Source organism: Salmo trutta, chromosome 12, assembly GCF_901001165.1.
Source record: "Salmo trutta chromosome 12, fSalTru1.1, whole genome shotgun sequence".
In the NCBI taxonomy this organism is placed as follows: domain Eukaryota; kingdom Metazoa; phylum Chordata; class Actinopteri; order Salmoniformes; family Salmonidae; genus Salmo; species Salmo trutta.
In genome coordinates this window covers 63,522,211-63,535,235 of record NC_042968.1, presented here as the reverse complement: position 1 = coordinate 63,535,235, position 13,025 = coordinate 63,522,211, and the positions used below count along the sequence as shown (strand labels likewise).

Genomic DNA, 13,025 nt, shown 5'->3' with positions numbered 1-13,025 from the left:
TTTTTGGGTTCTCACTCTCTCTCCTCTCTTTCTCTCTCTCTCCCCCCCCTCCCTTCCTTTCTCTCTCTCTGTCTCTCTCTTCCTCCAGGAGTTCTCATTCTCTCAGGTGTGGGCTAGTAACCAGCACCCCCTGCAGTGTGCCTTCTCATTGGAGCGCTACAGCCCCGCCTCCTCCCAGCTGTCCTGTAAGATCAGTGTGCGCCAGGTCAAAGGTCAGGAGCAAATCCTCCAGGTCTACACCTCCGTGGTCGAGGTAAGTGGAGGAGTGTATGTGGGAGGAAGAGTGTGTGTGTGCGCACGTGCGGCCCTGTGTTTGTGAGTGTCCGTCTTCATTAGTGTGTGTGTGTGTGTGTGTGTGTGTGTGTGTGTGTGTGTGTGTGTGTGTGTGTGTGTGTGTGCACATGCATGCGTGTGTGTGTGTGTATATTAATGCTAGTGTGTGTGTGTGTGTGTATATTAATGCTAGTGTGTGTGTGTGTGTGTGTGTGTGTGTGTGTGTGTGTGTGTGTGTGTGTGTGTAAACCCCAAATGTAGGTGATGCTGTTATACTAATAGGCTCTCTCATTAGAGTGAATGTCTCCGGATTTGACTGAAGAGCTTTTCTTAATGAAGCTCTCAGGGGGCTCTTGACTTGTATATTGCATCGGTTTAACTCTTTGAAGCCATATAATCCGCTGTTATCTGTAGAAATGCATTGAATTATGAAAGAAAACTTATCCTGTAATGGTTTCTTCCTCCAGAGTGAAAAGGAGGTAGTCCCCTTCTTCACTCAGTCGGACTGTACCATCACATCACAGATGGGGTCCAGGGCTTTCAAGATCCCACTTTCCATCCGCCAGAGGATCTGTGCCACCTTCGACACAGCCAACGCCAAGGGCAAGGACTGGCAGCTGCTTGCACAGAAACTCTGCATAGACAGGTGAGATACCATACGCATGCTCTTGCGCACACACACACTCATACATACACACATTCACACACAGAAACGCTTTCAGGTACTATAAACAAAGAATCTCTTGTCCCCATCCTTAATTTCTAGTCCAACTGTTATACTGGCCCGTGTAATGTTCACCATGTTTAAATTTGACTAGCAGCCATCTTGAGTACCACCCGTTTAAGTCCATTTAATTTAGGTAGTCCAATAAATTATATTGATTAATAATGACACTGCACGCTACAGAAATGTGTCTATCGTCTACTTTGTTTGCTCTTTTGGCTTGGTCAATATGACTCATCATGAAATGACAAAATTACAGAAATTATCAATCTTGACTGATTCAACTCTGTCTACCAATTGTCCCCATGGCTGTGCCCAGTTCATTTGCATACTGGTTGGTTTTTAGTCTGAACCTTCACCACCGTGGGAAAGGGAAAGGGGGAAACCTAGTCAGTTGTACAACTGAATGCATTCATCTTCATTTTGATGCCAATCCTTATCTGCTATCACCAAGCAGCCCTACCTGAGACCAGGCCACAGACACACATGGCTGATCTCATTATATATCTGTACACACACGCACACACAAATACACAGACTGAGAGACATACACACAGAGACACATACATACACAGAGACACATACATGCACAGAGACACATACATACACAATAGCTGGAGGAGATTGTGTATTTGGGTAAACTGCAGGAAGGTCTCAGGCCACCGGTTGCTCAGGCTGGAGTGGTAAGAGAGAAAACGAGAGAACAAGTTCATAATTTGATGATAATATTATGAGGAAAAAATTTTGAGACTGGTGTTTTGCGGGTACTATTTAATGAAGCTGCCAGTTTAGGACTTGTGAGGTGTCTGTTTCTCAAACTAGACACTCTAATGTACTTGTCCTCTTGCTCAGTTGTGCACCGGGGCCTCCCACTCCTCTTTCTATTCTGGTTAGAGCCAGTTTGAACTGTTCTGTGAAGGGAGTAGTACACAGCACTGTACGAGATCTTCAGTTTCTCGCATGAAATAGCCTTCATTTCTCAGAACAAGAATAGACTGACGAGTTTGAGAAGAAAGTGCTTTGTTTCTGGCCATTTTGACCCTGTAATCAAATTCTGATGCCCCAGATACTCAACTAGTCTAAAGAAAGCCAATTTTATTGCTTCTTTAATCAGTTTTCAGCTGTGTTAACATAATTGCAAAAGGGTTTTCTAATGATCAATTAGCGTTTTAAAATGATAAACTTGGATTAGCTAACACAACATGCCATTGGAACACAGCAGTGATGGTTGCTGATAATGGGCCTCTGTACGCCTATGTAGATATTACATAAAAAATCTGCCGTTTCCAGCTACAATAGTCATTTACAACATTAACAATGTCTACACTGTATTTCTGATCAATTTGATGTTATTTTAATGGACAACATTTTTTGCTTTTCTTTCAAAAACAAAAACATTTCTGTGATCCCAAACTTTTGAACAGTACTGTAGGTCCCTTTCTACCTCCTTCATTCCCTCCATCCCTCCCTCCTGTAGAAGTATTTCTGGGATAGCTGCCAGAGCGGTATTTGCTTAGGATGTTGGGGATTTTAGCGGTTCGATATTGGGTGATCTCTATTCCCTCAGCAGAAGAAGAAACAGTCAATAATAGATGGCTAATTTTTTTAGCCATCTTGGCTGCATTTACCCAGGCAGCTCTATTCTGATCATCTGCGATCAGATGTTTTGACCATAATTGGGCTGTCTGTGTAAACATAGTCCTGGTGTCTTGTTTCCACGTAGCCTACCCTTTCCACTATCACTCTCTCCCTCCCTTTATCCTGCAACCCCCCTCCCCCTCTCTCTGATCTTCCATCTATCTTTTCGGAGTGCGGAAATGGGGGGGGGGTAAAGTTTACTGAGTAAAAGGGTGACATAAGCCGTGTGACATAAACCAAAAACTGTGCTGGTAAACAACATGAGGCATTTTGGGAATGGGAGAAGGATTTGGGGAGTATTTTCTAACCAGTGGAAGCCGCCAGCAGCATTTAATGAGAATGTCTCTACCAGAGAGAGAGAGAGAGAGAGAGAGAGAGAGAGAGAGAGAGAGAGAGAGAGAGAGAGAGAGAGAGAGAGAGAGAGAGAGAGAGAGAGAGAGAGAGAGGACAGGAGAGAGAGAGAGAGAGGAGAGAGAGAGAGAGAGAGAGAGAGAGAGAGAGAGAGGAGAGAGAGAGAGAAGAGAGAAGAGAGAGAGAGAGAGAGAGAGAGAGAGAGAGAGAGAGAGAGAGAGAGAGAGAGAGAGAGAGAGAGAGAGAGAGAGAGAGAGAGAGAGGAGAGGAGAGAGAGGAGAGAGAGAGAGAGAGGAGAGAGAGAGAGAGAGAGACTACTGTGATGAAACAGTGCCCTCTGGTGAATGTGAGTTTTAACAACAGCTAAGGTGGTGCGGTGATTTCCTTCTTCCTTTTCATCATCCACAAATTTTTCCCCTCATACTTCTTGTCCAGTGTCTCCCAAACCTCTTCCTGAGTAACCACAGCTAGTACCTCTTGTTGGATCTATTCCAGTACAAGCATATCTGAATCATCTGGTCAACTACTCATCAAGCCCCAGCATTCGATATGAACAGTGTCCTCTGTTTCTCTGCCCCCCCCCACTTCCCTCTCCCCTCCCTCTAGGAACCTCTGTTACTTTGCGCGTCAGGAGAGCCCATCGGCGGTGATCCTCAGCCTATGGGAGGCCCAGCACCAGGACACAGGGGATCTGGATTCTCTGGCCAGCGCTCTGGAGGAGATCGGCAAGGTCCACTCCACCCACTCCACCTCCAGTAGGACCAGCACACAGACCACCACAAGGACCACCGCTACCCTGGGCCGCAGCACTGAGGAGCTGGACGCTGAGTTCACCTAACCAGGGGAGGGATGAACGGATGAACTGGAGCCCCAGCAAAGGATCACAAGGCTGGGAATGAACTAGCCTAAACAGGGGAGGAATGGATGGACCCTTATAGTGGAGGAGGTCATACAGAAGACTCCAGCCAGGGGAGGATTGGACAGAGAGCAGACATGACTAAGTACTACAGGGGAACTAATTAACTACTTTAACTAAAGTCAGACCACCAGGCTGAATGGAGGGGTAAGAGGGACAAGATGATAGGAGAACAAGAGGTGCTAGAGGAGAAGGGTATAAGGGAGAGAATGAAAAGGGGTGAGGGGGACAATGGTTTGAGAGGGGAGGGGTGAAGACCAGGTCTAGGGGTGCAAGAAGAGATGGGGATAAGGGACAGGGGACAAGGGATAGTGGTGCAAGAGGAGAAGAGGTGCAAGGGAGAGAGGGAGAAGGGGACAAGCAAGCAGTGTAGTGGGATCTAGAGGTCTGAAGGTCCTGCCACAAGAGGGCAGCTACTGTTGTTTAGGTAGAAACAGAGGAATTAACTACAGTAACCTAGGGACTAATCCACAACAGAGTCAGAAGGTGAACCACAACTGAACCACAAACCAACAAGTGGCACTCTTTCTAACCTGGACTATTAGGCCCCAGCCTTCTAGTCATTCCCCTCGATAGCAAGAATTCTTTGTGTGACGTGAAGATGTTGTTGTTTATTTTATATTTATATCTCTCTCTTTTCTTTCTTTTCTTGTGTTTTTCCTTGCACATTGAAGGTGTGTTAATGCATAGGCCTACTGTGGAACCAGAGAGAAACAAGCTCTATCTAGGTATTCAGATGTTGACAACATGTTGTGAAAAACAGTCAGTTATGACGTCTGCCATATGACGCCACAAACATTTGGGTTACCCATACCTAGGGTTACCCATACACACACGAGCATACTACTTAGAATGAAGCAATGTATTTGGGCATACATTCAGAGTGCAATGTATTGGGGCATACATTCAGAGTGGTGTGCGTTGTGGTATATGTTGATATTGGGACGCAGCCAATATGTAATTTTACTGAATGGCGCTGAAAAGGTTCTGGTGTCACTCTAAAGCAGTGACATTAATTAACAAATGGCTATCTGCAGATGAATGAAGGAGAATGTATGAGGGACGGTCGAAACATCCCAGGCTGTCACATGGGTAAGATCAACACCCACACACAAACAAGCAGAATGGCACTTTCCTATCAGGTGGATATTTTTTACCTAAATGTATTGGTCAGAAAATGAATTGAAGTGATTTGAGTATTTACGTGTGTGCTGTTAACCCTTAAACTCCCACTCCAGTGGTGCCGTAGGCCAAGTCAGGCTAACTAACGAACTAACCCTTAGCCTACTACCAGGAAACACAAACCCAAATATTATTCAACTTCAAAAAGTTGCCCACCCACATACACACACAAAATAGGTCAAAATAAAAAAAGGTGAACTGTGAGGAACAGTGTGTAGAACTGTCATGGTGTTGTTTAATGGAATTTACAGTGTTTTTACATGCTAGTACTTAACTATAGTAAGCTGTCCAGTCTCCTCTACCTAAAGTGTGGGAGACACCGGGCACATGGCAGTGGTGCTCCCAACGTTGTTACAGCATTTAAACCCATCACACATGATAGCAGGAGCTGCAGCTTGGAGATGATGAACTGACACACACTGAACTGATCTGAAATACACACACACACACACTCTGGGCATATGCACACACAGTTCTCCAATGTAGTGAGGTGTATGCCTAATTGAACATCTGGAACACCAAAAAATAATACACATCAGTTTGTGGGTGCATGTGTGCGCACCTGGAGGTGTGTTTGTGTGACATGAATTTGAAGATCTGTCTTTGTCCCTTTGGAGAATCCAGCCTAGTGCTAGTATTTGAGTTCATCCTGATGTGTGATGTGTGTATCTCTCACAAGCTACTGTCTTTAGATCTGTATTCCCTTGGAGAAAAATAAAGAAACAGTACTGATTTGAGTAAAACGATATCTATGTCAGACGTACTGAGACATTCATCTGACAATATATCGCTTTTATTTTGAGCTGCTGTTTTTACATAGTCTGCCCTTCCTTATTAGGAAGAAATCTAAGAGAAATCTAAGAGATCCTTCCTAGTTCTCATACTGCAATTATTATATTTTTGGTTAGAGTAAAACGTAACTATTAAAAAATAGTTGAATGATGATTTTATCCTGAAAATATTATTATGCATACAGTGAGAGGCATTTATAATTAATGAAATTCAATTAAGCCATGAACGTTCTTTATACATACTCTATAATCACATTTGATTGACTTAGCTATGTTTTACAACGCTATACATTTTCAATGTTAAGCAGGTGAATAGTACGATGATTATTATGCTGCTTATCACTGTTTGATGTGTATTTTTGCTGATTTATGTTCTTTTTTTTCCTCAACATAATTTGCAAATGCATATACTCTGTCATGTTTTGAAATAAATATGCAGTGAAATTCACTTGCTTTCTTTGGTCTAAAAATGACATTGTAATAAACCTTAGGCCGAGATTCAATCAACATTGTGCCTTCTAAAGGTCATTTTGGCTTGAGCCAACATTTGCCGTGTTTACCATCAATGCATTCTCCTGTTAAGCATTGGCGGCTGTCCAGTGCACTGCTCTATAACATGCCTTGGATTGAATCCTGACCTTAGGTTTATAACAATAACTAGGGTGTCTAGCCACTCTACCCAGAGTGGGTGAAAACGTGCTTTGGTGATGAAATGTCCCTTCTTTATGTTATAAATGGTAGGGGTGTGTGTGTGTGAAATCACTGAGGAAGAAATAAATCATACTACAACCTACTGTACAGCACCAGTCAAAGGTTTGGACACACCTACTCATTCCAGGGTTTTTCTTTATTTGTACTATTTTCTGCATTGTAGAATAAGTGATAATAGTGACATTTTAGATTCTTCAAAGTAGCCACCCTCAGGAATTTCACATGAATATGAAAAGCGTATACTAAAATATGAAAATGTTACATCAAAATCAATATTTATCTTACCTCTATAATGTTTTAGGGGTAACAAAGGGGTTATAATTACGTTATTAATGATTAGGCCTATTTAATCATGTGTAAATGCATTATAAACCATTAATAAATGGTTATCACATTGGTAAAAATAGCGCAATAACTGGTCAGTGTTTGCCAAATAATGAGCCAATACAATGCATTCGGAAAGTATAAAGACCTCTTGACTTTTTCCACATGTTGTTACTTTACAGCCTTATTCTAAAATGAATTTAAAAAAATGTATTCTCATCAATCTACACACAATACCCCATAATGACAAAGCAAAAACAGTTTTTCAGAAATGTTTGCAAATTTATAAAAAATAAAACAAACGGAAATATCACATTCACATAAGTATTCAGACCCTTTCATCAGTATTTTGTTGAAGCACTTTTGGCAGTGATTAAAGCCTTGAGCCTTCTTGGGTATGACCCTACAAGCTTGGCACACCTATATTTGGGGAGTTTCTCCCATTCTTCTTTGCAGATCCTCTCAAGCTTTGTCCGGTTGAATGGGGAGTGTCGCTTCACAGCTATTTTCAGGCCTTTCCAGAGATGTTAGATCGGGTTCAAGTCCGGGCTCTGGCTGGGCCACTGAAGGTAGCTAGCTAGCTAGCAAAGGTAGCTACACACAATAATACCAAAGACAATATCAGCATGTAATGTAGCTAGTTAGCTGTAAAATCGCCTAAACAAACTGCACTATCAATTTAGGATTCTACAATTTCACCATGTTCAACCTGCAGATCAATGTACCTCACAGAGTGGAGTTTAACATTCGCAACGGCAGATATCCTTTTGAGATAGGAAACATTGCCTATGCTACATCAATGGGCCACGCAGTGCATTCTGGGCGATTCTGGGAAAAGGAACACTCTCCTTTAAGGAATGAATGGGAGTCTATTGGGCGCTAGCTTAAAAACACATTAGCACACATTTCATTAACAACATTACAAATATTTTCCGAGATAAGATAATTAACTTGCTATCTGTAATATCGCTTTGGAATCGCTATACCAAATCGCTTTGGTATAGCTTTGGAATCGTGATATTACTTACCAGAGGTGGGACCAAGTCACTGTCATTCCAGTCACAAGTAAGTCTCAAGTCACAAGGTCCGTGTCTCAAGTCGAGTTCCAAGAAGGGGTCAAGACTCAAGTCAAGACCAAGTCATGCATTCTAAGAGCATGTCACGTGTGCTCCCTCTCCGGCCTCTAGGTCACCAGGCTGCTCGTTATGACGCACACCTGTCACCATTGTTAGACTCAACTGGACTCCATTGCTTCCTTGATTACCTGCCCTATATATGTCACTCCCTTTGGTTCCGTCCCCAGGCGTCATTGTTTCCGTTTCATGTCTGTGCGTTGTTCGAGGTTCTTGTTTTGTATTATGTTCCATTTATTTTATTAAAACACTCGCTCCCTGAACTTGCTTCCCGACTCTCAACGCACATCGTTACAGAATGACTCCTCACCTAAGAAAAGCATCAGGGAGTGTTTTTGGGGGGGGGGGGGGGGTTAGGTGGGAATGATGTTGGGTCCGGGAGCCGCTACAGGCTCTCATGCCTCAGCCGGATCGGCAGGCTCCCCTGCCTCAGCCGGCTCGTCGGGCTTTCATGCCTCAGCCGGATCGCCAGGCTCCCCTGCTTCCACTGGCTCGTCAGGCTCTCATTCCTCAACCGGATCGCCAGGCTCCCCTGCCTCAGCCGGTCTGTCAGGTTCCCGCGTCCCAGCCGGAACAGGTTCCTGCGCATCAGCGGGGGTGACCAGTCCGCTCCTAATCCCCGGGATCGTCCCTTGGGTTGGCGTCCTGCAGCTGGAGCCGAACGCGCCAGGGAGGGGGTACCGTCAGTTATGCTCTCTCTCCGGCACTCTAGGTCGCCATGATCCTGCATCTCAGCCGGATTGACGAGTTTCCTGTGCCTCTGCAGAGGTGACCGGTCCGCTCCTGTTCCCCGGGATCGTCATTTTGGTCGGCGTCCTGCGGCTGGAGCCACGCGTCGGGAAGGGAGTACTGTCACGTGTGCTCCCTCTCCAGCCTCTAGGTCACCAGGCTGCTCGTTTTGGCGCACACCTGTCACCGTCGTTATGCTCAACTGCGCGTCGTCAGACTCACCTGGACTCCATCACTTCTTTGATTACGTGCCCTATATATTTCACTCCCTTTGGTTCCTTCCCCAGGTGTCATTGTTTCTGTTTCATGTTTGTGCATTGTTCAAGGTTCTTTTTTTGTATTATGTTCCGTTTATTTTATTAAAACACTCACTCCCTGAACTTGTTTCCCGACTCTCAGCACACATCGTTACAAAGCAAGTCGAGTCACAAGTTTTCAAGGCTCAAGTAAAAAATAAATCTCTACATGCAATGACTTGTTCAACTACAAATCGTTGTCTATTTATTGAGGCTACCAGACAGCCCTTTTCATTATTTTGTCTACAACACATTTTGATTAGCCTACGTACAGTAATTGTAAAATAGGGTCCTTGTAGCAGTCATACGGGCATGAAATCAGCAGAAGGCAAGGCAGGTTGACGTGCTCGGAGGGTGTAGATTTATTTACAGGTCTTAGTGCTCCAATGGTTTAAGCGCTACAGAAATAGCCTCTGTATCAGGCGTTACCTTACCTATCTGAATGGACACAGGTAGAGGGCAAGACTGTGTAGCCTCCCCTTGAGAAAACAAATTGAATCTGTCCAACAGGAGCTCAAACAGGTAGGCCTACATAATATAAGCACTTGGCCCCTGGGACTATACAATTACCCAATTGGCAATTACAACCAATAACCCGGTTCTGCAATGCAAAAGACAATTTCCACATCTATTGTTACATTGGTACATTCGTCTTAATCAGACATAATTATTTTGCATGATATTTCAACACCACGCATACATGGAACTATCATTTTCTCTTATTCAATGTTCTTACTCCAAAGCATTCTATGCGCACTGAGGCGCACACACTCCTGAGGCACACAACAACAATGACAGAGACATAGGACACAGAGACATGGAACTCCAACATAACCCGGGAAATATGAAGAAATTGTTGTCTAAATGAAAATGTGTCGTAGGCCTATCAAACATGAAACAATATTTTTGCTCATACACTAGCTGGTTAGCTAGCTAGATAGTAAGTCTTAAAATTTGAACCACTAGTTTGCTGACCAAGGATGCTATCTAGCTAGGAGAGAGAGAGAATTAGAGGGAGCATACTTAAATTCACACAGGACACCGGATAAGACAGGATAAATACTCCAGATATGACAGACTGACCCTAGCCCCCGACAGATAAACTTTTGCCGCATAAATACTGGAGGATGAGACAAGAGGGGTCGGGAGACACTGTGGCCCCGTCCAACGATACCCCCGGACAGGGCCAACCAGGCAGGATATAACCCAACCCACTTTGCCAAAACACAACCTCCACACCACTAGAGGGATATCTTCAAACCACCAACTTACTACCCTGAGACAAGGCTGAATATAGCCCACGAATATCTCCCCAAAATGTTTCGCGTCATCTCTGCATAACATCATGACTCTCAAAAGCCGCGACAGCGGTATACTTGTGAAATAACGTTAGCGCCGCTCTAAAAACCCTTTTCAAATTCGACACAACCCTTCAAATATACATGTAATCACACGTTATATAAACTCTTTATAGTGTTTTATTAAAATTGCAGAGGTGATAAGTTGGACAAATCGGGTGAAAAAAGCTGTTTCCCCACACGACATATCTCCCCCTTTCACTACTACTCAGTAGCCTTCGCTTCCTCCTCTCAAATATTTAAAAAGACCAGGCGGAGCTCCATTGCCTTCTTCAATCATGCAGAGACAGGCATGAAGGTCGCGTCATTGATTTTGCTGGAAATCTGAGAAATTGTGCTTTACAATGGTGTTCATATTACAGTTGACGTATACATTTTTTGGTGCGCTAAAATACATTCACGTGTACGGAACACTGTCAAGTTATCGTTAGCTAGCTGGCAGCTAACGTTTGCTAGCTAGCGAAGCTAAATGGCCAGCAAACGTGATCTACTTAGCTAGAAAGCTATATCATTCCAAAGAGCATCTTGTGCTAAATTGTCCAGCAGAACTTGTATTTTCAAAAATATGTTTTAGGTTTTACTTAATGCTAGTTAGCCAAAGTTTCCTAGATAACTATGTAGGACAGGGCAGAGGTGCTAGCAAACTTATTCTATGGTCTATTGTTGTTTGCACAATTTTGTGTGCATCCCGCCACCTACAGTGTGGGATGGAAAACAGGATTCCCTAAAAACGTAACAAACTACTAAAAACTACCCAAAATGTTTTTTTAAATAAACAAAACGAATCAATAGACTTTTCTGTTAAAAAATAAAACAGATCTGATCCTTACACATTCTCAAGGGGAGCCTAGAAGGCGGGCCGTCTACCGGCGTCTTCAAATATAAAATCCTTAAATTCCCAAAACTTTTCTGCCGCAGCCACAATAATATCCAGTTTCATTGACATCTTTGAGACTTGAGCCGTACAATTTTTAACTGTGGCACTGAACGCCACAAAATCCACCTTTTTAACACACAGTGTATCTTTTGACTGGCAGAAAACATTTACTACATGCTGTGGTACATCCACTATCATAACTTAGCGTCACTTGTTTTCTCAACTCTTTTAATCGCCTCCGCATGGCAGATTTGATTGACCACTAACTTTTGCCACCTCAATCGCCTTCACCCTTATCTTCCAGCCTGGTCTCATAGACTAGACGTAGAATAGTACACGTAAATCTGTTACACTGATATTATTATGATATGTTACCTTTGGAATGGTTATATAAGACAGATGGTTACATAAGGCAAAAACTCACACAGGATGGTTGGTTGGGGTGGATGGGTAGGTGATATAACCTCTAGCAACCCAAAGTTTGCAAGTTTGAATATCATCACGGACAACATTAATGATCAACTTTTCAATTACTTAATACTTTTTTGCTACTTTACAATTGCTTAACATGTTAGCTAACCCTTCCCCTAAGCCTGACCTTAACCGGGTGATTCTCACAAAATCTTCTCAAACATGAAACCTTTACAAAGACTTGCATCAACAAATTTCCTTTTTAGGCATTATTAACAAGGTCTGAAATATTTGAGCGTTGATTTAAAAACATTTACTGACAATTTAACACCTTTTTGGCCATATTTTCCAAAACAAGTCCTTAAAAATCTCATTAGCGCAACGTTCTGAAAACGTAAAGACAAACTACTATTTTTCCATTCATTAAATTAACATTAAATGATCACCTATTGCGGTAATGATACATAGGTTTTGTAAATGAGGTTGATGATTTTGGTAATGATAATAGTATACTAAGACTGAGGTATGGTTAAAAACACATTTAATGTAGAAAATAAATGAGATAATATTGGCACAATCATGGATTCAAGTTCAATTAATTACATTTTGCAGTGCTTCAAAAGTACATAACATACATAGGCTAAAAACAGAGAACACATAAAAACAACACATACAAAAACATTAGAACAGTGATAAACAGGGCAACATTAGAACATATTATAAAAAACATGTAAACCATTTTACCACGGCTCTGAAAAATTACAGACCACCTAGGGCAAATACCACATTCAGATTTGTCAATACTTGTCACGTGGGGGTACATTAATTCTGAACCACCATGTTAAGAAGAACAGGTGTAGAATTTGCACACAGCTAAAATATCAAACAAATATAAATTCACATACCATACTGTGCACACCATAAACTTCTAATTCATGGAAATAGTCCAGTTAATTAAGTAGGAGGTACTATTTTTTCCCCCAATGTTGATTGGTTGTGTCCCGTATACATTTGTTTCTAAACTTCAAAACTATTGTGAATGAATTACTTTGGCAAGGTAGCTGTGGTATAAGCAGGATATTGCACTAGTAGAAAATCAGTTAACCGCATTCCAGGGGGTTAAATGGCCCTCCGCTTCAAGGTAATGAGATCAACTTGGAGGTAGGGTGCATGTGGCCGTTGTATGGCGGTAACCCTCACAGTCTAGTCCTATCACCACCCAAACACCTCCTGCTACCCTCTCTATCCCCCTTCCAATTCCAGTGTTTTACACACGTTTGTTTGTGTACAGAAGTGTCGAGCTGAGGATGT

At 42.7% G+C, this 13,025-nt stretch overlaps 1 protein-coding gene across 3 annotated transcripts in view; it reads left to right on the top strand.

The window, feature by feature from the left end:
* LOC115203975 (netrin receptor UNC5D-like) overlaps positions 1–6,699 on the top strand; it is a 327,175-nt gene extending 320,476 nt beyond the window's left edge. For all 3 annotated transcript variants that reach the window (XM_029769118.1, XM_029769119.1, XM_029769117.1), the window contains 3 exons: positions 89–253; positions 741–919; positions 3,593–6,699. In XM_029769118.1, coding sequence (XP_029624978.1) covers positions 89–253; positions 741–919; positions 3,593–3,824 — 576 coding nt within the window. In that variant the 3' untranslated portion in view covers positions 3,825–6,699. The remainder of the gene's footprint in view (positions 1–88; positions 254–740; positions 920–3,592) is intronic.
* Positions 6,700–13,025: the final 6,326 nt, after the last annotated feature.